The 27,479-nt window shown below is 41.4% G+C and overlaps 2 protein-coding genes across 2 annotated transcripts; one reads left to right on the top strand and one right to left on the bottom strand.

The window, feature by feature from the left end:
• The first annotated feature begins 1,512 nt into the window (after nt 1–1,512).
• LOC123108186 (wall-associated receptor kinase 5-like) lies at nt 1,513–9,811 on the top strand. Its single transcript, XM_044530020.1, has 5 exons — nt 1,513–2,462; nt 6,709–6,860; nt 7,195–8,040; nt 8,290–8,316; nt 8,601–9,811. Exons 1-5 carry the CDS (start codon nt 1,513–1,515, stop codon nt 9,809–9,811), a joined length of 3,186 nt encoding a protein of 1,061 aa, XP_044385955.1.
• Nucleotides 9,812–10,710: 899 nt separating this feature from the next.
• LOC123105627 (glucose-1-phosphate adenylyltransferase large subunit-like) lies at nt 10,711–15,391 on the bottom strand. Its single transcript, XM_044527722.1, has 15 exons — nt 15,080–15,391; nt 14,875–14,988; nt 14,612–14,785; nt 14,364–14,456; nt 13,983–14,066; nt 13,846–13,901; nt 13,510–13,603; nt 13,239–13,351; nt 12,891–12,963; nt 12,526–12,606; nt 12,032–12,118; nt 11,697–11,801; nt 11,497–11,603; nt 11,337–11,397; nt 10,711–11,113 (listed from the first exon to the last, which is right to left on the bottom strand). The coding sequence occupies exons 1-15, from the start codon at nt 15,251–15,253 to the stop codon at nt 11,012–11,014; spliced, it is 1,518 nt and encodes a 505-aa protein (XP_044383657.1). The 5' UTR covers nt 15,254–15,391; the 3' UTR covers nt 10,711–11,011.
• Nucleotides 15,392–27,479: the final 12,088 nt, after the last annotated feature.

The raw sequence follows: 27,479 nt of genomic DNA, 5'->3' as shown, positions 1-27,479 counted from the left end.
ATCAATTTTACATGGAACAAACTCCCTAGCAACCATGTAAGTTTTAATCTCTGCGTCAAGATGACCATAGGTTCCTCGGTAATAAGATTACATGGTCGTCATCCAAACCTGTTTAGTTTAACCTAGGAGATTGTCTCCCACTGGTTGCGCCCAAAGTCTATTTATGATGGGGTGACGTATTTTGAGTGTCGATGGGCTGAGCCGACACCAGATACAGCAACGAGAACCTCTTAGGACTCCACAAGCTTTGCTCTACAACTCCCACAAACGCCTCATCACCATGGTTTCGATTCGGCCAACCCCGGCCTCGCCGCCATCAGATTCAGTTGTCTATGACACAACTTTGGTTATCTGCAACCATTCAACCATCCGATCCGGTCTCATTCCACCTCGATCCAGCATTGCTTCATTTGATGGTGGCGCCACAAGCTGCTGCCTATTCCTCATGCGTGAGGCGGTAGTCATTCGGGGAAAAAGCCAGCGGCTCTGCGCCTGTTTATGCTACACAAGGACCATTGGGAGGCAGTGTCCGCGAGGACTAGCGGGAAGCGGCAATAATGGCAATGGTCAGGACAAGACAGAGGAGGCATCAACGGACGACGATGGTGGCCTGAGAGTGATCTGCCATGATGAGACCATGGTGTGACGCCGTGAGCTTTAACGGTGTTTGTGTTCTTTTTTGTGTGTTTTTTGGCGCATGGACATTAACGGGCACGATGTTGGTCACTTTTTTTCTTATTTCCACTGATCATAGCCTAACCCGTTAGTGGTGCTGCCTTTTGGCCTGTCAGTGGAGCGGTCATGTGGCGTAGTAATTCTTCGAGGTTGGACTTGGAGTAGATGGTTTTTGTATCAAACCTAGTGCAAATGAGCTTTAAAGAAATTTTTCCACGAATCTTACCGGGTTAAACAAACCACGCAGGAAAAAATGATAACAATGCAAAAATATTATTTTTTGGATTAAAAATATTCTAGAAATCCTTTGAACTGAAGAGGCCCTAAAGGGAAGCAATGTACATGCATTAATCCGTACATACAAGAGAAAACTTGTTTAAATCACGGACCTACATTGCAAGTGGGAGTTGGCTATCTAATTTAGACTGTTTCAATTCCAATAACAATGTGAAGTCTTCTCGATTACGCTTAATTTGCAGCTTTAAAGTATGCTCTTGCTGGCGAAAACATGCAGACCATCATCTTCGACATAAAATTAGTGTTTGGCGATGGAAGACTGTGGCCAGTAGCCACGACTCGAGACACCTTTGCCAGGCATGTCGTAGTTAGTGCGTTAATCCGGCCCTTGGGGACGCGACGTGAAGACCACCATGACCATCTTCCGAACAATCGTGGAAGCCATCAACTCGTCGTTATTTAATCCTAGCAACATCCAGTGTCGATCTGGACACGGCAAGCGCGCTCAACCATATACAAGTAAGATGAACGGCGCATGTCAACTCTCGTCGTACACTGCTCGCAGTCGCAGGTCGACACCACCTAGGATCTACCGCGTCTATGTCGCCAGCCAGCTCGGTGGTCGCGCTGGCAGCAGTGCTGGTGGCGCTGCAGCTGTCTGCGGCGGCGGCGGCGGCGGTTGATGCGCACGGCTGCACCCGGAAGTGCGGGGACGTGGACGTCCCGTATCCGTTCGGCGTCGTCGGTGATCCTGGCGGGACAGACTGCTACTTGCCGGGGTTGAATCTCACCTGCGAGACAGGCCGCAACAACGCCCCCCCTCAGCTCCTGCTCGGCGACGGCAGCCTCCAAGTCGTCGGCATCTTCATCGAGAACGCCACCGTGCGCGTCGTACAAGCCGGCGGCATAATAATAGACGCCGACGGCAACGGAACGTTCGGCGGCGGACTCAGGGTCCACGGGCCCTACACGCTGTCCGTCGGCAACGAGCTCATTGTAACGGGTTGCAACATGACGGCGACGCTGCGCGAGAAGAGCAGCCACATCGTCATGAGCGCATGTGCCTCCTCCGGTCCCATCATCGGTGCCGCCATGAAAACCGGAAGAAGCAATGGCACCTGCAACGGCTGGGATTGCTGCCAGGCGCCCATCGCCGTCATCCGTGATGTAGCTCATAGCTACGTAACGTTCAAATGGTTCGGCCATAACAAAAGCGTGGACGAGGAGTCGTCCTGGTGGCCCGCCCGCGTGTTCGTCGCCGAGGAGGGGTGGTTCCACATTGGCGAAATGCAATTTTCTTTGTCAGAAGATGCAATGGCAGTGCCCTTCCTTCTGGGCTGGGCGATCGTCGATGTAGACCCACCCCCGTCCTGGCCATCCGCGACTGATTACACCGACTGGTGGTACGTGGAACCCCGTGAGTGCCCCAGTATAGTGACCACCAGCATATGCAAGAGCAACAAAAGCAAGTGCGGTCAGGTTAGAGGCTACCGCTGCTACTGCGAAGACGGTTACGAAGGCAATCCCTACATCCCCGGAGGCTGCCAAGGTTAGTGGTACCCAATCTACTTTCTTAACCACCCCGTCCCACAATATAAGATGTTTTTGCTAGCTGTTTTAGCTTGCAAGAACGTTTTATATTGTGGGATGGAGGGAGTAGATGATACATCGCTCTTTGCTGTGAGAATCTTGTTAAAATGAATATATAAATATGTGCTAAAATCAATTAAACTTGTGTTATGTACTATTCAGTGTCAAATTTGTCATTTTTCTATCTGAGCAATAATTAAAAATTTGATTTATATTTTTGTGACAATATACATTGATGTTGTTCCAATGCACTATTTTTCCGGATTCTTTCAAACATTTTTTAATATGCGACAAGAGACTGGTGCACCGGTAGCACCAGTTGCCCCAGTGCACCAGATATATCCTCCCCTGGCCGGCATCTTTCATCGCACAGTCAAAAGGTCACCTCCTTGCCGTACGGGCACCGACCAATATGACCTGTGATTCGCTCACTTTTAAGTCAAGTGACTTAGGGTTACTCCCTCTACAGTAGTGATCTAACGCTCGTATGTTTCTTTACAGAGGGAGTACATGTCGGTGACCTTAAAATCACTTGATTTAAATTCAACGAATGTGTGCTCTCCAGTAACTGGTAAATTTTCTTCTTCAGAATCTTAGTTAGCGAATTGATAGCCCTACTAAGTTCTTGCAGCTAAGACCTTGTATTGCACCCACAAATTACATGGAACCTGTATATGGCTAGTCATCAATATCATCGGGCTGTTTGGTACTCCCTCCGTTCCAAAACAAGTGTCATGATTTTAGTTCAAATTTGAACTAAAATCATGATACTTATTTTGGAACAGAGGGAGTAGTAATTACGACCGACTTCTAGGCACAGCTCCATTGGAGATGTTTGTTCTGCTCATGGCATCTGTCATAATTTTGTTGAGTTTGTTATGCCTTACTTGTATATCTATTTATAGGGATGATTTAGATATGTTTCGTTAAAATTGCAGCTTCTTGCTAATGTGTGCAGAAGAGAGCTATTGTAGACATATCTATCTATCTATCTTTCTATTAAAAACAATAGAAAATGGAGCCATCACATTTTTCCACATAAAAAAACCAATCTACTCCATTAATTATATGGTGGGTCTGAATTATAATGGTCGTGTTAAGCGTTAGCCTAGAGTTTGTCTTTTAATAGAAATGGGGAAAACAACACAATAGACGAATCAGAAGGAGCAGAGCAATTGCAATGGATGATTTTTTTTTGTTTTCAACTAATCCAACAAGCTACACATAATAGTGATTCAAAATTCACGTATGATAAATTTCACTCGCACAAAGTTTCTAATTATCTCCTCGCACAGAAAAGTTTCCAATTATCTCACCACCAATTATAAAGGTCATGGATTCTCTTCATATTTGCTTCCTCGATGTTGCAAATGAGGAAAATCATATGCCATCAATTTGTATTGTACTAGATGCAGTCAAAATACATATTCAAGTGGTTGAAATATATAAACATGTTTTAATATGTCATAGCCTTTTATCGGAAATATAAGGTGTATAGTTAAACACACAACAAGCTTTTGGAACCTTTACCTACATTTAATAAAAATATAGACTGAGTAAGCTAAATTAATTCCATTTTATTTGTACTTTTAATTTTTGAAATATACTACAAACAAAAAATATAATCAACATTATATGCTGGAGACTATGAAAAAGTCTCACGAGCCTTCTATCCCAGGACAATGGGAATCGTATAAAAAACAAGTCATGTAAAGAATACACCACTCTTATGCACATCATATTTAAAAGAAAATAAAAATAAAAAATTAGTTTTAATTAGCAGTACTTCACATTAGGTTAAAAATAGTTAACTGAAGAATGAAATTCTAGATGTTCATGGAGGGAGTGGTAGATAAAAATATTCGATAGACAAAGAATACAACTCTCTTTCCCATCTAGAGATAAACAAAATATTTTTTGTATGCGAGTTATTTGATTTATATACAAAGTCAATATAAACATAAAAATGTAGAATAAATTAAAGTAAACTATATAGCAAGAGATATCAACATGAGTAGAGAAGTGTGAAACTAAGGTATAGGCTTGAATTGGTAGCCACTGTCGAAGTCCGCGGTAGCCATAACCAACAATAAGATAGTCAAGTTTGAAGAATCAAATAGTATGTAAGTTCTTTCATTTATGCAGCTGCCATAGTACTTGATAAGGGAGCTATATATTGTTGCAGCTGCAATAGTAAAGGTTGGAAGCAACAAATCATGTCAACTATGTAATAAAGTTGTTTCATTTATGCTAAAAATAAAATACAAATTACATAGATAGAGTTAGTGTAATGGTATGTCCCGGGAATTTCCAACAAATATAAAATGATAACTATATTAAACTATTGATTTCCATTCAATACCATGTAGTATTTAGTGGCGAATGATCGACATCAAGCAACACGTCTCAGATGTATCAACACGATTTGCTTAGGTAGATCTATCGACGTGTGTGGAATCAACTGTACAGAAAAGCTGTTGACACCAGTATAAAAGAGTGGAGCTAAGGGAATGTGAATTGGCGGTTAATGTACAAGTTCACAACAGCTAGACCCAATGATGGAAAAGTAGATTTAAAAGAATAAAATAGTATTTACATGTACCAGGACTGAGTGCCAAAACATATAATATTATATTAAAATTCCCAATGAATATAAACTAATAATTATATATTTTTACCTAGAAACCTATATGGGAGGCTAGATAGTTTACTAGATATAAACTAAGACTCAAGTCCATGTGGATCCCACATGAGTTAGGCCCACTTTCTTATTGATGACTATCATTGACATAGATGTCAAGTGAAATATGTGAAGCAATAATGCTCATCACTAGATGATACCCTGCGCGTTGCTGCATGAAATATTTGAATGACATTTGGTTGTATGAAACATGCATATTTGGATCAATAATATATGAACTAAAACTGAAAATACATATTCTAATTGTACTTGATTATTGTATAATTATTTTGTTAGGAATATAAGTAGCACAATATAATGAAAAACTTTTTCCATGCATGTTGTGGTGGACCTTATATGAGGTGACATGCGTGGTGAGGTGGATATGTGCATGTTGAGATAAATAAAAGCAGTGGGGACTAATAATGAGTTTTTTTGCATGCATGTTGAGGTGGGTCTTTGACGAGGTAACAAGTGCATATGTTGAGATGAGAAGTAGTGGAAATCAACTACTTTGATATATAGGATTAGAGAAAGCATGCTAGGATGGTAGGCGTTGTTAAAAAATGTAAGTCAATTCCGTCGTAATAAGACCGGCAACAACATGCCAATAGTAAAAAATAGCATCATAGATTATGATTGACAAGAATCTGGATGGCGATACTTCTCTACCATAAGTGGTTAAACATATACAACATATATTGATTTATCAAGTAAAAAATAGACCGTCCTCTACAAATTTATCGAATCATATTCATTTTGAAAAATAACTTTATAAAGTCTAGCCACACAAAAACGTGAGTTCATCATGCTAGTTTTTATTAAAGTCAAATCCTTATTTTTCTTGTGTCCGGGAAGTCATACGGGATTGCGTAGTGAGCATCCTCCAAACATGGTTTGTTGCTTCTATGTGAGTCATTGTTGTCGTGGAGTTTCTTGTCAATGCCCTTCTGAGATTACATTTCTTCAATTTAATGTTTTGGAATTTATGCAATCCCTGCCCGATGGTCCAATTAAAATTTTGTATACTTCTTTCATTTTGCTATACAATATGTTCAATTCCTGCCGAATGTATGTATTTTCCATTATATTTCTTTTGGTTTATATACTTCTTTCGTTTTGCCAGATATTTTGTTGTTGTCATAAACTATAAAATCAATCAACTGACTGATTTTCCTTGTTGCCAATTAGTGGTGAGATCTGAGCCACCCAATCACTCAACTGATTTCGTTGTTGCCATAAACTACAATGCTATCCATAGTTATCAAATTACTAGTTTACAAGTCTTACGCGTATACCTAGGTTGTCAATTTTATCACCTTAATATAAATTATATAACACAAAAATTATACAGTTTGAAAATAGAACATCTGAAGTTTATATTGGTATATTTTTTGTAATATATGACTTGTATTAGGTTGGTCAAATTGACGATCTAGAAATACGCGCACGCCCTGTAAACTGAGAGAGAGGGAGTACCAAAGATTACACCGATCAATAACTTATTTTGTTGATTACATGGTGCTAAATATAAATGAGTGCGAGCAACCAGGAGGAAGTCGGTGCCTTGGTAAATGCACCAATACGCAAGGATCTTTTAAGTGTGGGTGTCCATCAGGAACCCAGGGCGACCCCAACCTGAATGAAGGTTGCATCGTCCCTTCGGTCATAGACACAGGTCAGTGACGGTGCAATCTTTTGTCCACTTCTCTTATAAGACACTTTTACATACTCCCTCCGTTGTTTATAAATTCTTTGAAAAGTCAAACATATTACAAATTTTGATCAAGTTTTTAGAGAAAACTATTTATATCTACAATGCCAAATACTATGAAACTACATCTTATAATGAATCTACTAAGATATATTTGGCATTTTATACTGTATGTATATGTTTTTCTGTACGAACTTGGTCAAAGTATGTGAGTTTTGACTTTTAAAAATAAATCTACATACACTACATTTTGGAATGGAGGGAGTATTAATTACTCATGCAAATCTGATACTACCAGGTAACTGCAACACGTCATGTGGTGACGTGAAAGTACCGTACCCTTTCAGCATGGGGCCCCTCCACTGCTACAGACCAGGGTTCAACCTCACCTGCGACACAACAAGCGAGAACATCACACGGCTGCTGCTCGGCGACTATGGAGACTTTCAAGTCCTCGACATCTCCCTCACGAACACCACAGTGCGTGTCGTTCACACTGGTGCCTTCTTAGGCCTCACCTCCCGAGAAGACACTTTCTATTTCGAAGATGTTTTCACGCAACCCTGGGAGAAGCCCTACTCCCTGTCGACCCGTAACGAGCTCATCCTCATGGGATGCAATGCCAAGGCGACGTTGCTTGCGTCCGACAACAAAGCCATCCTTATCGGATGCGCCTCCTTCTGCTCCTCCGACGTGAATGGCACCTATGCTACGACGGTGGCAAGGCGCAACCACGGCAAGTACTGCTATGGCATGGGCTGTTGTCAGGCACGCATCTCCATGTCCAAGTACGGCGTGCTTGGGGCATTGAGCTTAGAAGGGCTCGACCGAAGCAACGCGCTAAATCCGAAATCGACATATGTTTTAATCGCAGAGGAAGGGTGGTTTGATTTGGGTAGGTTGTCCGACGAGCTGGCGCAGACCATTCAGCACGAGGAAATTTCCATGATTCTACAGTGGGAGGTCTTGCTGCCCGGCTTTCCTCCGGCTAAAGTGAGCTCGCAGCAGCCCAATTGTCCCGCAGAGGTAGCCGATAGCATCTGCAAGAGCGAGCACAGCCACTGCGTACAAGAGAGACGTGGCTATTCGTGCCAATGCATGGACGGCTACCAGGGCAACCCCTACCTCGTTGATGGATGCCAAGGTTAGTTAAGTGTATCTACACATCTACTCCCTCCATTCGGAATTACTTGTCATAGAAATGAATGTATCTAGACGTATTTTAGTTTTAGATACAACCATTTTCGAGACAAGTAATTCCGAACGGAGGAAGTAGTAGTACCAGCTTGCTGCTTACGCTTCTATGCGTGCGTCAAGTTAATTTGGCTCAATTGTTTCTCTATGATGTAATGTAACTAATGAAGTTAATGTAACGTTTTGTCTCCAGCTCCAGGTGGCCGCCGCCGGTTATTATTTAAAGGTGAGCAGCACTGCACTAGCTCTAGGAGGATTATTGTTCTTTTTGTTCCTTCTGAGCTGATGAAGACAGCTAGTCAGTGTTACCAGTACTTATTATGTGAAAAAGTAGTAGTATAATCCATCCTGATTATTAATCGACTTAATTAGCTTGCTGTCATTAAAAAACATCCTAGTAGTTTGTTGATATAGTTCCTTCATTCCCTATATTAAACACAAGCCGTAACTTGTTTTGAGTACACTTTATCGATTCTTAGAAAACGGATAATGATATTTGTATTTTTGCAGATAAAGGTGTCATCATAGGAGTTGCCAGCGGGGCGGGCTTTGTACTTCTGATTTTTATCGGGCTCTTTATTTCCAAAAAATTGAAGCACAAAAGGGCACAAATGTTGAAGCGAAAGTTCTTTGAGCAGAACCGTGGTCAATTATTGCAACAATTGGTATCCCAAAGAGCCGATATTGCAGAAAGGATGATCATACCTTTAGAAGAGCTAGAGAAGGCAACAAATAACTTTGATAAAGCTCGTGAGCTTGGTGGTGGAGGGCATGGCACCGTCTACAAAGGAATTTTATCAGACCTCCATGTTGTGGCTATCAAGAGACCAAAGAAGGTGGTTCAAAAAGAGATTGATGAGTTTATAAATGAGGTTGCTATACTGTCACAAATCAACCATCGGAATGTGGTAAAACTCTATGGTTGTTGTCTTGAAACAGAAGTCCCAATGTTGGTCTATGAGTTCATATCAAATGGAACCCTTTATGATCATCTTCATGTTGAAGGACCAAGATCATTGTCATGGAGCGACAGGCTACGAATAGCAATTGAAACAGCTAAATCCCTAGCATATCTTCACTCGACAGCTTCAATACCTATCATCCATAGAGATATCAAGTCAGTTAACATACTTTTGGACGATACTCTAACAACAAAGGTAGCAGATTTTGGAGCTTCAAGGTATATTTCAGTGGAGAAATCAGGGTTAACAACCATGGTGCAAGGTACCATCGGATATTTAGACCCTATGTACTTCTATACAGAGAGACTTACGGAGAAAAGTGATGTCTACAGTTTTGGTGTCATGGTTGTAGAACTGTTGACCAGAAAGAAGCCATTTTCATATTTATCCCCTAGCGGTGATGGTATTGTTGCACATTTTGCTATGTTATTTGCAGAAGATAACTTGTCGCAGATACTAGATCCACAAGTTATAAATGAGTGGAGCAAAGAAGTCCATGAAGTCGCTGCACTTGCAATAGCATGTACACAGTTAAAAGGAGAGGATCGCCCAACCATGCGACAAGTGGAGTTGACATTGGAAAACTTACAATCATCAATGCATATTGTTTCAGATAATGTGGTGGATGAGGAATTTGAGAATGACGTTATTCCAACAAATTGCCCAATGAATGAGCATGAAAGAGGCAGCGATGAGGATTCAACAAGACAATATAGTATGGAAGAAGAGTTCATGATATCATCAAGGTATCCTCGGTAGTTTGCACATGTTTTGGACATAGTTAATCTATCATGTCTGGTTTTCTGAAGATTTCTATTGAAAATGCCATTGTTGGTCCCTTTTCTCGATCGTGTGTCAGTTTTGATTCTAGTTGTTTCTCAAGACTGTAATTCTATAAATTCAGATACCTTCAATAATATAAGTTGAGCATAATGGATAGCCCTTAGCCCCTTACTATACTTTTATGACATTATTTTACTTGTGTGTGTTATGTTTAGGAGTACATCATTTGCCCCCGCGTGCTCATTCCAACTTTGCCGCGAGAGTAGTTCTTTGTTTCCGCTTTGCGGTCATTAAACCTTCTCTCTCAATCAATAAAATTGCAAATCTTTTACCTTGTTTAAAAGAAACATGGAGGGGCGACCCAGACGGCCACGTGTAGGGCCAAACGCCTGCGCACGACAAACCATCATCAGCGATTCGTGACCGTCGATTCCACCGGAATTCCTCCGGCCGTGATTTTACATCGTTCCCTCGCTGCACGCTGCTTAGCCAGAACTGAAATCCAGTAGCGTGAGTGTTTGCTGCCCATGCCCAGCATCACAGGTGCCAGAATGGCGTGGCAGTGCGCAAGTATGAAAACCCATGATGCTACTTTGGATAAATGCAATGCCTGCTTAGTGATAGCACAACTCTTTTCAAGTGAACCGATTGGCTTTCCTCTTCGAACTTCCTCCCTCCACCCCACCAGCACCACAGGAGGATGCCACGGCCAAAGGCTTTGCGGTGGATGTGCACACAAGCAAAAAAAGACTAAAAGCTGAAATTTCTGAAATTTCGGCACTTTCAGTGGGTACCGATTTTTTTTAGGGTAGGGTACCAAACTATTTGTAACCTCAAAAATTCCAAGCTAGGTTCAAACAAAATTTAATAAAAAGTCAATAGAATTAGGTGAATTTTGATAGATCTAAATCCAAAAGAAAATATCTGAAATTTGTTAAATTTCACATATTTCAGTGACATACGGAAGTTTTCTGTTTTCAAAATTTAAAACCTCAGTCATGTTGATAACACTACTTGAATTTTTAAAGCAATTCGGTGACATGACATTGCATGTTTCGAGAACCAAAGTCATCTCGTATACACAAGGAGCATTTTCAGGGTTCCCACGCATCTTATTGGAAGACTACAAACGAATTCTTTATTTCTCTTGCTGAACTGGAGAGACTCTTTTTCAGCTCATATGACTAATCCATCCTCAATCACTGAGTTCTTCAGCACAACCGTGATGCCGGACCGGATGTGGAAGCCTTCTGACGCCCTGTCTCCTTCCTGTACACCCTGCAAAGAACCCAACAGCAAACCACATGTTCAGTAGTATTCGGACGACACCAACTCCGGAGGGTGGTTCACTAGAAATGATCAAATGAACAGTAGCATTTCAGACGAACGCTACAAAAATCTTATCAAATGAGAGCAACATTGGGGGATCATAGCTTATTGATACATATTCATTATGCGACTGTTCTTGAAGAAACAAGGTGGCAGAGAACATCATGCATACCTCGGCATTAGCAATGGTCACATTCTTCCCTATCCTCGCATTCTTATCAATGATGCAGTTTCTGGGCAGAGCAAGAGGGAGACATTTGTCAGACAAGAGTAATACAACACGATTTCTAAGCTGGCGAGCGGTGAGCTAGGAAGTATATATGCGTGCGTACTGAATCGAAGTGTTCTCCCCGATCCCAATCGGAACCTTTCCTTCGGCCAGCTGGTCGCCTCTTTCCATGTCAGTTTCATAGAAATCAGCACCGAGCATTACCGTATCCTGAAGAAATGGAGAACCACATTTGCTGTTATTGTGGAAGGCTATAATGGATCCCTATTGGTGTTTATGCTTTTTGCAAGCAAGAGGCCTGACCTTGAGGTGTACGTTGGAGCCTATTCGAGAACGGATTCCAACGACACTGTGCTCTACCCTGCATTTATCCAAGAAACATCCATGGGAAATGATCGAATCAGTGATCTGCAAATGGTATACACATGTTAGGCGGCACGGCAACCAAATCGATTTCTGAAGAGTAACTGAACACTTATAGTAAGATATTGGTAACTAAGGGTGCAAAGGTAAAGCACGGTGATAATGATGGCACAATGTAATAGAAAGAATTTTGGGCTGTAAAAATGGCACATGCAGAATTTCAAGAAAAGAATAGTGCAAAATGGGAGTCATACTAGCCCAGAGGCAACACATACCTTACTAGTGCTGATCATAGATGGTGGTAGGTTTCTGCGTGATGTGTACATCGGTTTGCTAGCATCATAGAAGCTGAACTTTGAAGGCTGCATATTTTCACGAAAAAGATGATCACATGTTACGAAAGGTTCAGATTCCCACTTTATTTCTTGCAGAATAAAAGTTTTTTTGCTTGTTCATACGTATTATGACCATTAGTACATTGTATTTATCTCTTTTGTAGAGTGCTCTCTGTAATTCTTGCACCTTGTAAAGTGTCAGTCAGTGTATATATCTACTGCCTCATTCGCAAAAAAATAAATATATCTACTGCCTCACTGGGCCATACCAATAAACAGTGATACTGCATAAGAGTAACTATTAACACCTTACACTGAATAAAACTAACACCAGAACCAATAACATAGTGGTGTAGGAAAAGAAGGGCAAAGACTGTAAAAGGATAACGAAATAAAGAGGCAGCTCGCCATTAGTTTGCACAGACTACCCATACCTGTTCAGCAAGGGCAAGATTTGCTTCAAAGAAGGATTTGATAGTTCCAATATCTTCCCAGTAATCATTGAAAAGATATGCCTGAAGTGTTAAATATTAGATACCGGCGACATCATATGGAAGTCGGCGTAGAAAAAACATCATATGGAAGTTAAGGTTTACAGAAAATAATACAACATAAAGATACAGTTTTAACATTTTGAAACAAAAAATTACTAGCGCAGTAATAGGGAACTGAAATGGCAATATTCTGGCAATGCCATCATCCTACTTTTCTGTCTTTCAATTGTGCAGTTTTAGATGCCTGACTGCAATTGAAGAATGCACCAGTAGGTGATGCTGTCACATGCTAGGTATCCACGTACCTTTACATTAATCTCTCTTGCTGCAGCTGGAATTATTTCAGACCCAAAATCATTTGCAGTAGGAAAACGCCATCTGACCTAACAAAAATGCACTGCATATTAAGACCTACTTGTGATCAAGTTGTTCTATGAAAAATGCACCTTACTACAACATAAGGTATTATCCCAAAAAGACTACAACATTAAATATTCGAAAATGAAACAGCTTGTTTTTAGTACTTTCCACGTTTATTGGAACTTAGGCAGTTTGCCTTGTATTTGGAGAACTGAATACTTTTCTTCAGGGAAGAATCAAATAGAATATTCAACTGACATTAAATTTAGGTCCAGTAAGTTGAATTGGCGTACCTCAAAAGATTTAGAAGTATCTCTTTCTTGAATATGTATACCCCCATTGAAGCTATGTATGGTTTCTTTTCTGCTTCCTCCTTCGGTAAGCCGAGGAGAGTGGTGTCAACTTGCTGCCAAAAACATATGTCCATGACCTTCTGTTTTATTTTATTTGAATGGCATTCTCAGTGCTGTACTAACTGATACACTGTGCACTTGGCCATCTAGAATGTTACTCTAGTGTGTGGACAGGAGAGGTGAGTGGCATGAAGAGATCAATACAACTTACCATTGCTTTTAAATCAGCTCCTCTCGGTTTTTCACTAAATGAAATAACTCTTCCTGTGCCGTCTATCTTCATTAGACCAAAATCAGACGCCCGGCTAACATTGAAAACAGAATTATTCATCTCTAATCCACAAGACACAAACTAACAGGGTGTTAAATCGAAGAGTTTATTATATGCTAAAAATCAAATATTTGCCTTAACACAGCAGTGGCAATTCATTTTTTTCAAAAACATTAAAAAAATTGAAGAAGAATTTCCTCTGCATGTAGATGATGCACAGTGGAAGGCCACTTGTGACTTTATGTACATTAGCCACTGAAATAGAAAGGAAATCACCTGCCATCAATAGGCAAGCAACAGATGCTGATGCCCGCGTTTCTCTGCCGATGACTCTGCATGTGGAATCGCCACAACAATTTAACCAATCATTTGAACAAACAAGTGTGAAAAACAATCTTTTTGCGGTAAATTACCTGAACAAAGTCCATGTAGTCCATACGGTAGAGGTGATCGCCAGAAAGAATCAGCACATCCTCTATGTCTTTAGATTTGGCATCCTGAAAAGCAAAAAATAAAATAAAATACAGTGTTACAAGCATGAGGTTTCCAGTAGCGGAACCGAATGCATATCTGAACCCAGGTTCTTGATCCTGGAATTATATCAGTATGACAGGGGCAAGAGGCTCTGTGTTTTTTTAGAGTGGAAAATGGCTTTGTGCAAAACTACAATGGGGAAACCACACACCATGAACATTTTTCTACCTACCACGTGCACACTCCCTGCATCGCGATTCATCGTCTGTAGTGGTGAAAGAAAAATGCATCTCACTCGCACACGCTGAGAGAAAACGTACATCGAAAAGCCAAGCGAATTGCCGAACCGCGTCGGCGGTACCCTGAAACCACATCTTTCCCTCCGATCCAGCCCTCTGAGTTGCTGCTAGAACCTGAAAAAACAGAACGGTTTCCACTCTGTTATCCCTGTTTCAGATAATCAAAGCAAGACCCGAAGATTCCTTGACGTAGTGCGTGATCTGCCATCCATGATACATTTTATGCCCTAAAGTATAAGATTTCTGAATTGAATTGCAGGATTTGGCACCTCGACGAAACCGTCTCCGAAGCCGACGCCATTGCTGAAGTTGTAGGCCCTGGAGAGGTGGCGGTTGAGGGAGGCGGAGTTGAACTGGGTGAGGACGTACACCTTGTTGATCCCGCTGTTGATGCAGTTGCTCATGGGCACATCGATGAGCCTGTACGCGCCGCCTATCGGCACCTGCGGCGGGTAGCACCAGCACAATCAGTGTCTGTCAAATAATCTACTCGCATTTGGCGAGTCGTGGAAAAAGAGGAGTGACAACTCACGGCGGGCTTGGCCCTGCGCTTGGTGAGAGGGAAGAGCCTCGTCCCGGCGCCGCCGCCGAGGATGACCGCCACCACCGTCCTCGGGTTCGTCGTCTCCTCATCCTCGGCCGCCGACTGAACAGCAAAGAGTCGTGAACTGGATGACCAGACACCAGAGCTAGCTAGTGGCTGGGACTGAGAGGGACGGGGCACGTGTGTTACTTACGGCGGCTACGGCGGCCGCGGCGGCGGAGGACTCCGTGGTCGCGACGGACACGCGCACCGATGGGCGGCACTGGCGGCGGCCTTGGGGCGGCCGGACGCCCGCGCATCCGACTCCGAGCACGCCCCGGCGCGCGGCGGCGGCCACGGAGGCGGGGGCAGCGACGCGCAGGTCCATCGCGCAACCAATGAATCCGCCCGGCCGGGAGCTTGGCTTGGGCTGTGCTTCTTGCGCCGGCGGCGTGCTCGCGAGTGTCACGAGAGTGTGCGGTGGCCGCGTCCAATCCTCAGCTTGGCCTCACGATAGACTTGCTGCTTCCTTGGCGTTCCACGTGTTCACTTTGGCGTATGCGGAGAATCACGTGGGGCCTTTTTTTTGAAGGAGGGGCCATTTTTATTTTAGTAAATAGAGTTGTCTCCGAAAATGCTAGACTTACGGATTTTTTTCCTACACGAATTAACGGACCGACCCTTCTCCCCTCACCCACTCTCAACAAAAAACTCGTAGTATCGTTCAAGTTGCCCCTCCTATTTCCATTACTAGAAACCACAATGTATACGAAGCTACTAAGAGCAACTCTAGCACTTTTGTAAACCTCAAATAACTACTGTTTATGAAAAATCGAGGGAAAAACTCTCCAACAATTCCCTTAAACTAAGAAAATCTCTTCACTTTCCCATATTAAGGAGTTAATGATGCACGGGGATCGAGGGGTTGCCGTTAACACTCATGCGGGATCGAGGCACACATCGTCCATTTGATGAGATGTGGCATGTGTGGGGCCCTGGCCCACTCCCGCTCGCCATGTTGATTGTCAGGTCAAGGATGACACGTGGTAAGGTGGGCCCTTGGATAAGACCGGATAAAACTTCTTGGTGTAGCACGGGAGTTCCTCCCACCAATTGGCTGGCGGCGCAGAAACATTTCCGCGTGTGCAGGTCGGATGGCCCGACGTGCAGTCAAGCTTGAAGATCGGTTCAGGGGCTACTGATGGTGTCCTGGCCAAGGGGCCTCTCACCATGACGACTCTTGGCCTGGTGGGCCGAGTTTAGTACCCCCTCTGTCGGTTTCATCTTGGGCCACTTTGGGCGGCCCATGGCAAATAATAGAAAGACTCCAAAAGGCTTGGCGTGCAACACAAGAAGTTGTGATCATGGAGGACTCTGTCTCCCCATACGTAGCCGACTGAGATGTATCCTAGGGCCCCTGGTGTGCTATATAAACCGCGGATCGAGCTTTTTGATAGATACATTGAGAATCACTTGGTACTTTGTACTTTGTACACACCCCAACACAATAAAGCAAAGAGCGAGACGTAGGGTATTATCTCCTTCATGAGAGCTTGAACCTAGGTAGAACCCCCATCTTTGTCACCATCGTTCTAGGTCACCTAGCTAGGATACCCTACCAAGGGATTTGCCGGATTTAGCTCTGACACTTGGCCTTGCCATTCTATTGGTAAGAGTTTTGGTAGACAAACATGCGCAATGAGAAAAATGGTTTTCCTGAACTCGTGGCTCGGGTTCCAACTCCTCAAATCGTTAAAAGAGTAGAAGAGGCTTCTTCGGTTAATTCACGAAAACACAAAGTGCTGATTTGGCTACACATAAGACTCTCACACCTCTATGAAAAGGACATAATTGAAGTTCTCTACAATATCATCATCATCATCATCATCATCACTTCCCCAGAGAGCGACTCCTAATTCATGGCGGACAACCCCACAAGATCGCTCCAAAACATAGTTTTTAAACTGGACCAACAATTAAACTTGTGAGCCTATTGGTTTAGGTCTTTACTTGTCGACCTGCCAGTTCAATAGGTTCATTAACAAAAAGAACATAATATTTAAGTCATTTTTCTAAAAAAATACCTTTCATCAAATGAATACACTCAATATTAGATTTAGTCCATTAATAATTCACAAAATGTAGCTATCTCAGTTGGTATTTTTTTATCAAATGGGCCACAAGGTCCCCATCTTCATTAAGAAAATGGAGTCTCCAGATCACACATAGCCCAGCCTGAAAGACGCATCACTACAAAGGGAACATCCCCTGACCACATCTAAGGGATGCCAAAAGAGATAAGGCAACAACAGAAGGCAAACTACCAACTTAATCTACAAATCCCTCTAAATTCTAGAATAACATAATATCAACAACCAAAATCATCGTAGTCTTTGAATGTTGGCCCCCAACCAAATGCCCTTCCGAAGGTATTACTCACCACCTCGGCTAGCCTTTTAGACACTTCATTAAGCATTCTTTGCACACCTTTTCTCCGTAGAGCAGTCCAGGAGTCCAGCAAGGAGCACAAAGTAAAAAAATACATTAGTAGGTTCAGGGGAAAGCACACATTGCAACGCCAATAGATATAACAGCTCTATCTTCGCTAGTATGAGCTGGCAGCCAATTTTGACACAAGTCAAAGAACGAACAAAGGAACTTTGGGGTTACCAAATGCACCACAAACCACAGTCCAGAAAGATCTAGCAAAAGAGCATGTGAAAACAGGATGATCAATACCCTCTCGAGCACCACAGAACTAAAAAATATTCATCCATGTTCACCCTTTTTTCTAACATTATTCTTGGTTAAGATCCGTCCTTTGATCACTAGACACACAAATGTTTTCGCTTTTAGAGGCATTTTTATTTTCGAAAGTAGCTTAAAATGAAAGACAACATTCTTAGCAATAATGTACAGGTACAAAGATGATGGAAAAAGAAGCATGAAAGTAAAAAAAATCTACGGAACACCCAAGATCCAATCTAGGAGATGCATAGCAACGAGAGGGGAGTGTTTCTACATACCCTTGTAGACCGAAAGCGGAAGCGTATATAATGCGGTTGATGTAGTCGTATGACGCGGCTTGAAACTGCATCGGTATTTTCCCAAAAAGGAAGGGATGATGCAGTACAGCTACAGTAGGTATTCCCCTCAGTTATAAAGCCAAGGTATCAATCTAGTAGGAGAACCAAGCAATTCTCTGTAAACAGTACCTGCACACAAAGAACAAATCCTGTCAACCCAACGCGTAAGAGGGGTTGTCAATCCCTCCTCGGTAAAAAGGTAGATTAATTTGTGATAGTTTGGGCAAATAGATCTGAATAAAACATGAAATAAAATAAAGAAAGAAAAGTCCAGGAAGGTATTTTTGAGTTTTCGGGGTAATAGATCTGAAAACAAATGCGAATAAAAATAGATCTTGAAAGCAATATGATAAAAGATAGACCCGGGGGCCGTAGATTTCACTAGTGGCTTCTCTCGAGAAAATAGCATACGGTGGGTAAACAAATTATTGTTGGGTAATTGATACAAGATTGAATAATTATGACGATATCCAAGGCAATGATCAATATATAGGCATCACATCCAAGATTAGTGGACCGACTCCTGCCTGCATCCACTACTATTACTCCACACATTGACTGCTATCCATCATTCATATAGTGTATTAAGTTCATGGAGAAATGGAGTAATGCAATAAGAACGATGACATCATATAGACAAGATCTATTCATGTAGGAATAGACCCCATCTATGTTATCCTTAATAGAAACGATACATGCGTGCCTCGCTGCGTCTTTTGTCACTGGGAGAGGAACCCGGAAGATAGAACCCATCACAAAGCACCTCTTCCCATGGCAAGAAAAAAATGATCTAGTTGGCCTAACTAAACCAAATATTCAAAGAAGAAATACAAGGCTATAAATAATCATGCATATACAAGATCAAAGAAGACTCAAATAATATTCATGGATATAGATCTGATCATAAACTCAAAGTTCATCGGATCCCAACAAACACACCACAAAAAGGTTTACATCAAATAGATCTCCAAGAGACCATTGTATTGAGAATCAAAAAGAGAGAAGAAGCCATCTAGCTACTGCTACCTCTTGAGCACTGCATTGGTTTTCCCTTGAAGAGGAAAGGGTGATGCAGCAAAGTAGCGTAAGTATTTCCCTCAGTTTTTGACGAACCAAGGTATCAATCCAGTAGGAGGCCACACGCAAGTCCCTTGTACCTACACAAACAAATAAGAACCTCGCAACCAACGCGATAAAGGGGTTGTCAATCCCTTCACGGTCACTTACGAGAGTGAGATCTGATAGAGATAATAATGATAAGATCAATATTTTTGGTATTTTTATGATATAGATTGCAAAGTAAAATAGATTGGAAACTTATGTGATGGAAAATAGACCCGGGGGCCATAGGTTTCACTAGTGGCTTCTCTCAAGATAGCATAAGTATTACGGTGGGTGAATGAATTACTGTTAAGCAATTGATAGAAAAGCGAATAATTATGAGAATATCTAGGCATGATCATGTATATAGGCATGATGTCCGTGACAAGTAGACCGACTCCTGCCTGCATCTACTACTATTACTCCACACATCGACCGCAATCCAACATGCATCTAGAGTATTAAGTTCATAAGAACAGAGTAACGCCTTAGGTAAGATGACATGATGTAGAGGGATAAACTCAAGCAATATGATATAAACCCCATCTTTTTATCCTCGATGGCAACAATACAATACGTGTTGTTTCCCTTTCTTTCACTAGGATCGAGCACCGCAAGATTGAACCCAAAGCTAAGCACTTCTCCCATTGCAAGAACTATCAATCTAGTAGGCCAAACCAAACTGATAATTCGAAGAGACTTGCAAAGATAACCAATCATGCATAAAAGATTTCAGAGAAGAATCAAATATTGTTCATAGATAGACTTGATCATAAACCCACAATTCATCGGATCTCGACAAACACACCGCGAAAAGAGTTACATCGAATAGATCTCCAAGAACACCGAGGAGAACTTTGTATTGAGATCCAAAGAGAGAGAAGAAGCCATATAGCTCATAACTATGGACCCGAAGGTCTGAAGTAAACTACTCACACATCATCGGAGGGGCCATGGAGTTGATGTAGAGGCCCTCCATGATCAATGCCCCCTCTGGCGGAGCTCCGGAAAAGGCCCCAAGATGGGATCTCTTGGGTACAGAAGGTTGCGGCGGTGGAAATAGGGTTTCGTGGTGCTCCTGGATGTTTTCGGGGTATGTGGACATATATAGGAGGAAGAAGTAGGTCGGTTGAGCCACGAGGGGCCCACGAGGGGGGAGGGCGCGCCCAGGGGGGTAGGCGTGCCCCCTGCCTCATGGACACCTCGTCCGTTTCTTGACGTCGACTCCAAGTCCTCTGGATCACGTTTGTTCCAAAAATCACGCTCCCGAAGGTTTCATTCTGTTTGGACTCCGTTTGATATTCCTTTTCTGTGAAACACTGCAATAGAAAAAAAAACAGCAATTTGCACTGGGCCTTGAGTTAATAGGTTAGTCCCAAAAATAATATAAAAGTGTAAAACAAAGCCCATTAACATCCAAAACAGATAATATAATAGCATGGAACAATAAAAAAATTATAGATACGTTGGAGACGTATCAGCATCCCCAAGCTTAATTCCTGCTCGTCCTCGAGTAGGTAAATGATAAAAATAGAATTTTTGATGTGGAATGCTTTCTAGCATGTTCTTCAATGTATTTGTCTCTATTGTGGCATGAATGTTCAGACCCGAAAGATTCAAGATAAAAGTTTATTGTTGACATAAAAATAGTAATACTCTAAGTGTGCTAATCAAGCAATTATGTCTTATCAAAATACCATAGCTAAAGTAAACTTATCCCTAGAAAGTCATATAGTTTGGCCATGCTTCATTTTCGTCACACAAAATGCTCCCATCATGCACAACCCCGATGACAAGCCAAGCAATTGTTTCATACTTAGCCTTTTCAGACTCTTTCAACTTTTACGCAATATATGAGCGCGAGCCATGGACATAGCACTATGGATGGAATAGAATATGATGATTAAGGTTGTGTGAGAAGACAAAAAGGGATAAAGTCTCACATTGACGCGGCTAATCAATGGACTATGGAGATGCCCACCGATTGATGTCAATGCAAGGAGTAGGGATTGCCATGCAACAGATGCACTAGAGCTATAAATATATGAAAGCTCATCAAAGAAACTAAGTGGGTGTGCATCCAACTTGCTTTCTCACGAAGACCTAGGGCATTTGAGGAAGCCCATCATTGGAATATACAAGCCAAGTTCTATAATGAAAAATTCCCACTAGTATGTGAAAGTGACAAAATAAGAGACTCTCTATCATGAAGATCATGGTGCTACTTTGAAGCACAAGTGTGGAAAAAGGATAGTAATATCGTCCCTTCTCTCCTTTTCTCTCATTATTTTATTTTTATTTGGGCCTTCTTTTCTCTCTTTTTTTATGGCCTTTTTTTATCCGGAGTCTCATCCCGGCTTGTGGGAGAATCATAGTCTCCATCATCCTTTCCTCACATGGGACAATGCTCTAATGATGATCATCACACTTTTATTTACTTACAACTCAAGAATTACAACTCGATACTTAGAACAAAATATGACTCTATGTGAATGCCTCCAGCAGTGTACCAGGATTGCGATGAATCAAGAGTGACATGTATGAAAAATCAAGCATGGTGGCTTTGCCACAAATACGATGTCAACTACATGATCATGCAAATCAATATGACAATGATGATGCGTGTCATAATAAATGGAACGGTGGAAAGTTGCATGGCAATATATCTCAGAATGGCTATAGAAATGCCATAATAGGTCGGTATGGTGGCTGTTTTAAGGAAGATATAAGGAGGCTTATGTGTTATAGAGCGTATCATATCACGGGGTTTGGATGCACCGGTGAAGTTTGCACCAACTCTTAAGGTGAGAAAGGGCAATGCACGGTACCGAAGAGGCTAGCAATGATGGAAGGGTGAGAGTGCATATAATCCATGGACTCAACATTAATCATAAAGAACTCACATACTTATTGCAAAAATCTAAAAGTCATCAAAACCAAGCACTACGCGCATGCTCCTAGGGGGATAGATTGGTAGGAAAAGACCATCGCTCGTCCCCGACCGCCACTCATAAGGAAGACAATCAAATTACACCCCATGCTTCAAATTTGTCACACAACATTTACCATACGTGCATGCTACGAGACTTTCCAAGTTCAACACAAGTATTCATCAATTTCACAATTACTCAACTAGCACACCTCTAATATTACCACCTTTATATCTCAAAACAACTATCAAGCATCCAACTTCTCTTAGCATTTAAAATTTATAACCAAAGTGAATTACCATGCTGTTCTAAAGGACTCTCAAAATGATATAAGTGAAGCATGAGAGATTAATTATTTCTAATAAAACCACCGCCGTGCTCTAAAAGATATGAGCGAAGTACTAGAGCAAAAATTATCCAACTCAAAAGATATAAGTGAAGCACATAGAGTATTCTAATAAATTCCAATTCATGTGTGTCTCTCCCAAAAGGTGTGTACAACAAGGATGATTGTGGTAATCTAAAAACCAAAGACTCAAATCATACAAGACGCTCCAAGCAAAACACATATCATGTGGCGAATAAAAATATAGCTCCAAGTAAAGTTACCGATGGACGAAGACGAAAGAGGGGATGCCTTCCGAGGCATACCCAAGATTAGGCTTTTGCTTGTCCTTCGATTTTACCTTGGGGTGCCTTGGGCATACCCAAGCTTAGGATATTTCCACTCCTTGTTCCATAATCCATAAAATCTTTACCCAAAACTTGAAAACTTCACAACACAAAACATAAAAGAAAATCTTGTGAGCTCCGTTAGTAAAAGAAAACAAACCACCACTTCAAGGTACTGTAATGAACTCATTCTTTATTTATATTGGTGTTAAACCTACTGTATTCCAACTTTTGTATGGTTCATAAACTCTATTACTAGCCATAGATTCATCAAAATAAGCAAACAACACACGAAAAGCAGAATCTGTCAAAAACAGAACAGTCTGTAGTAATCTGTAGGTTTAGAATACTTATGGAACCCCAACAATTCTAAAACAAATTTCTGAAGGGGAGGAATTTATCTATTAATCATCTGCAAAAAGGATTAACTAAATAGCACTCTCCAGTAAAAAATGGCAGCAAATCTCATGAGCGCTAAAGTTTCTGTTTTTTTACAACAAGATCGCAAAGACTTTCCCCAAGTCTTCCCAAAGGTTCTACTTGGCACGAACACTAATTAAAAGCATAAAACCACATATAAACAGAGGCTAGGTGACTTATTTAGTACTAAACAGAATCAAAAAGCAAGAAACAAAAATAAAATTGGGTTGCCTCCCAACAAGCGCTATCGTTTAACGCCCCCTAGCTAGGCATAAAAGCCAGGATAGATCTAAGTATTATCATCTTTGGTGTGCAATCCATAAGTGGCTCTTATAATAGATTCATAAGGTAATTTAATTTTCTTTCTAGGAAAGTGTTCCATGCCCTTTCTTAACGGATATTGGAATATAATATTCCCTTCCTTCATATCAATAATTGCATCAATCGTTCTAAGGAAAGGTCTACCAAGAATAATAGGACATGTAGGATTGCAATCTATATCAAGAACAATGAAATCTACGGGCACATAATTCCTATTTGCAACAATAAGAACATCATTAATTCTTCCCATAGGTTTCTTAATGGTGGAATCCGCAAGATGCAAGTTTAAAGAACAATCATCAAATTCACGGAAACCTAGCAAATCACACAAAGTTTTAGGAATCGTGGAAACACTAGCACCCAAATCACATAAAGCAAAGCATTCATGATCTTTAATCTTAATTTTAATAGTAGGTTCCCACTCATCATGAAGTTTTCTAGGGATAGAAACTTCCAATTCAAGCTTTTCTTCATAAGATTGCATTAAAGCATCAACGATATGTTTAGTAAAAGCTTTATTTTGACTATAAGCATGCGGAGAATTTAGCACGGATTGCAAGAAGGAAATACAATCTATTAAAGAACAATTATCATAATTAAATTCCTTGAAATCCAAGATAGTGGGTTCGTTGCTATTTAAAGTTTTGACCTCTCCACTCCCACTTTTATCAATTTTTGCATCAAGATCTAAAAACTCCGAATCATTGGGACGCCTTCTAACTAAAGTTGACTCATCTCCAGTCCCATCATTATCAAGATTCATATTGCAAAACAAAGATTTAATAGGGGACACATCAATCACTTTTAGATGGGTAGCGGCATCTTCACTAGGAAGGCCAGAAAAAGGATCTTTCATGACAAGATTCAGCAAGGTAGCATTAATGTCACAAGATTCGACATCGGTAAGAGGAGCAATCGGAGTGCTAATAAAATCATTATTATTGGTATTGGAAAAGTCACATAATTTAGTATTATCTTGAGCCATCGTGACGAGCAAGCAATCCAACACACAAGCAAACAAGAAACAAGCAAAAAGAGGCAAACTAGAAAAGAGAAGGGGAATGGCAAAAGAGGGCGAATAAAACGGCAAGGGTGAAGTGGGGGAGAGGAAAATGAGAGGCAAATGGCAAATAATGTAATGCGAGGGATAAGAGTTTGTGATGGGTACTTGGTATGTCTTGACTTATGCGTAGACTACCCGGCAACGGCGCCAGAAATGGCTCGTTGTCGGGAGATCAAAATTTTGACTTGACTTGGTGCAACCTCCCCGGCAACAGCGCCAGAAATGGCTCGTTGTCGGGAGATCAAAATTTTGACTTGACTTGGTGCAAACTCCCCGGCAACAACGCCGGAAATCCTTCTTGCTACCTTTTGAGCACTGCATTGGTTTTCCCTTGAAGAGGAAAGGGTGATGCAGCAAAGTAGCATAAGTATTTCCCTCAGTTTTTGAGAACCAAGGTATCAATCCAGTAGGAGGCCACACACAAGTCCCTCATACCTACACAGACAAATAAGAACCTCGCAACCAACGCGATAAAGGGGTTGTCAATCCCTTTACAGTCACTTACGAGAGTGAGATCTGATAGAGATAATAATGATAAGATAAATATTTTTGGTATTTTTATGATATGGATTGAAAGTAAAGATTGCAAAGTAAAATAGATTGGAAACTTATATGATGGAAAATACATCCGGGGGCCATAGGTTTCACTAGTGGCTTCCCTCAAGATAGCATAAGTATTACGGTGGGTGAACGAATGTCAGGACCGGATTTCCAATAAAACATTTATTGAAAAGCCGACCATTATATCAGATCAGTATAGAAGAATCCTCCTCATTGGTAGAAAAATCCTTGATACTGAAATCCAGAAGTACCAAATATTATACAAGGTTGAGCTGAGGCTGCTCAACAGTTTTATTACAAGCACACCAATTTTATACATAAGGGCGGATATGTCACAAAGGAATATGGTGGCATAACTACTGACTCGTAATAAAAGTGGTGGTGGATATGTCACAGTGACGTAGGTGACATGACTCCAAAATCTTACAGCTCATCAAGCGTCGGAGTGAGGCTCGATGATTTTATTAGGGTAGCGGAAGCGTATATAATACAAGCGACCAACTCCAGGATCGCACGGGACTGGCTGGGACTCCCCTAGGCATCGGACTCGCTATCGAACTCTTCATCCATAAGATCGCCTTCGTCAACATCTGGCCAAATCAACAAGCCAGGTGAGTACTTTGAATGTACTCGCAAGATAGTTTGGATATAAGATATAACAAATGCAAACATGATGCACAAGAGTATATTAGTAATGCACACTCAGATAATAAAATTACACTGCGCGATAAATGAAAGGAAGTCAGGCGGTAGTCCTCCCGAAATCCCAATAAAATAGCTGAAGACCGATCGGGTGTCTCAAGCGACGCCTCGAAAGGAAAAATAAATTGACATGCCACAATCGGGCATCATGACGACACCACATAAAGGGCTTATACTGAAACGTAAATGACAGTGCGTGCCATAGTCGGACGTCTAAGCGACATCTCGAAAAGGGCTTATAATGAAAATAAATAACAAGGATGCCACAGTCGGACATCTGAGCGACATCACATAAAGGGCTTATATCAAAAGTAAATGACAAGAATGCCACAGTCGGACGTCTGAGCGACATCACATAAAGGGCTTATATCAAAAGTAAATAACAGGAATGCCACAGTCGAACGTCTGAGTGACATCACATAAATGGCTTATATCAAAAGTAAATAACAAGAATGCCACAGTCGGACGTTTGAGCAACATCACATAAAGGGCTTATATTGAAATGTAAATAACAAGAATGCCACAGTCGGACGTCTGGGCGACATCACATAAAGGGCTTATATTTCATCATTCGAATTCAAGTAGTTCATGAAGGTAAATCATCCCAAGGAATACTCAGTACATAATAATAAACCGATTAGTCCATCCACAGGAATAACATTCAGCCGGGTTTACCACTCTAAGTTTCATGTTTATCCTCCGGAGACTGTCACTAAGACTGACACTGAGACTGCCACTAATATGTTGATCAAAGTCCTTGATCATGAACACAATTACTCGGATGGTTTTGACTCTGCAGAGTTTGCACTCTTTACCCACAGCCAACGGATTTCAGTAGTCACAAAGGACTAGTTTCATTTACGGTGTTTTAGAAGAAACACATCTAATCAGTACACACCCATTCCGCATTCTGCTGCCAGGGATCACCCTAGGCAATGTTCAAGAAAAACTCTAAGACGGGGAGGCTACAACCTCGAATAGCATGGGATCAAATTTATATTCGCGCGCTCTAAGGGGTGCCCCCCTCTCGGTCCCAACCGGAAACACCCATGCCCCCTGACCGGATGACGGGATTTAATCTAGGGCCATGGAACCCTCATCATGGCCCCTCTATTTGGTGTGTACAAGGAAAGAGGTTTGCAACTGACTAGACCGCATTCTGTGCAGAAGACATGTGGCAGCACGAGAAGGGGACGAACGGGACATGACTTGATCCACGTTATTACTGGAGTTTAACGGTTGACATAAGACTGGCATGCCATAACAATACCAGCTTACCACCTATCATGCCACCACATGATCAGGTTATATCACCATCATATGAACACATCAAATTTTGAAGTTCACTTGTAGCTTGCCTTGCATGCAATATAACATTCACACTTTGCTTATATAAACATGCCATGAGGAAACTACTCAAGCAAACATGCAAAACACCCATCATATCAAAGGTTCAAACATGCTTGCCTGGTTCGGAGTAGTCGGAGTCTAGCTCGACGAAGTTTGCGGTTCCGTCACCTCCTTCGGTATCTACAGAATAAAAGAAATTGGATACTAACGTAAATACCGTGCGTGCAATAAAATCGTTCCAAATTTTTTTCAAATAAATATGATAAAAAACTAGATAGAAAAGTAAAGATGACAGAAAAGGAATCAACTCAAAATCATCTTTTGTTTAAAAGTTATAAAGGTTTTAGTCCAGGGACTAATCTGTGATGAAACAGAAACTATCCAGGGGCTTGTTTAGAAAAACAGAAA

Source organism: Triticum aestivum, chromosome 5A, assembly GCF_018294505.1.
Source record: "Triticum aestivum cultivar Chinese Spring chromosome 5A, IWGSC CS RefSeq v2.1, whole genome shotgun sequence".
Lineage (NCBI taxonomy): Eukaryota > Viridiplantae > Streptophyta > Magnoliopsida > Poales > Poaceae > Triticum > Triticum aestivum.
This window is presented reverse-complemented; position numbering and strand designations above follow the sequence as displayed.

Coding starts and splice junctions, on each gene's coding strand:
- LOC123108186 (XM_044530020.1), top strand. CDS start 1,513: ATGTCGCCAGCCAGCTCGGTGGTCGCGCTGGCAGCAGTGCTGGTGGCG. Junction 2,463..6,708: donor ATCCCCGGAGGCTGCCAAGG/TTAGTGGTACCC, acceptor TTACATGGTGCT/AAATATAAATGAGTGCGAGC. Junction 6,861..7,194: donor CCCTTCGGTCATAGACACAG/GTCAGTGACGGT, acceptor TGATACTACCAG/GTAACTGCAACACGTCATGT.
- LOC123105627 (XM_044527722.1), bottom strand. CDS start 15,253: ATGGACCTGCGCGTCGCTGCCCCCGCCTCCGTGGCCGCCGCCGCGCGC. Junction 14,067..14,363: donor AATTCGCTTGGCTTTTCGAT/GTACGTTTTCTC, acceptor TTTGCTTTTCAG/GATGCCAAATCTAAAGACAT. Junction 12,119..12,525: donor ATCTTGCCCTTGCTGAACAG/GTATGGGTAGTC, acceptor GAAAATATGCAG/CCTTCAAAGTTCAGCTTCTA.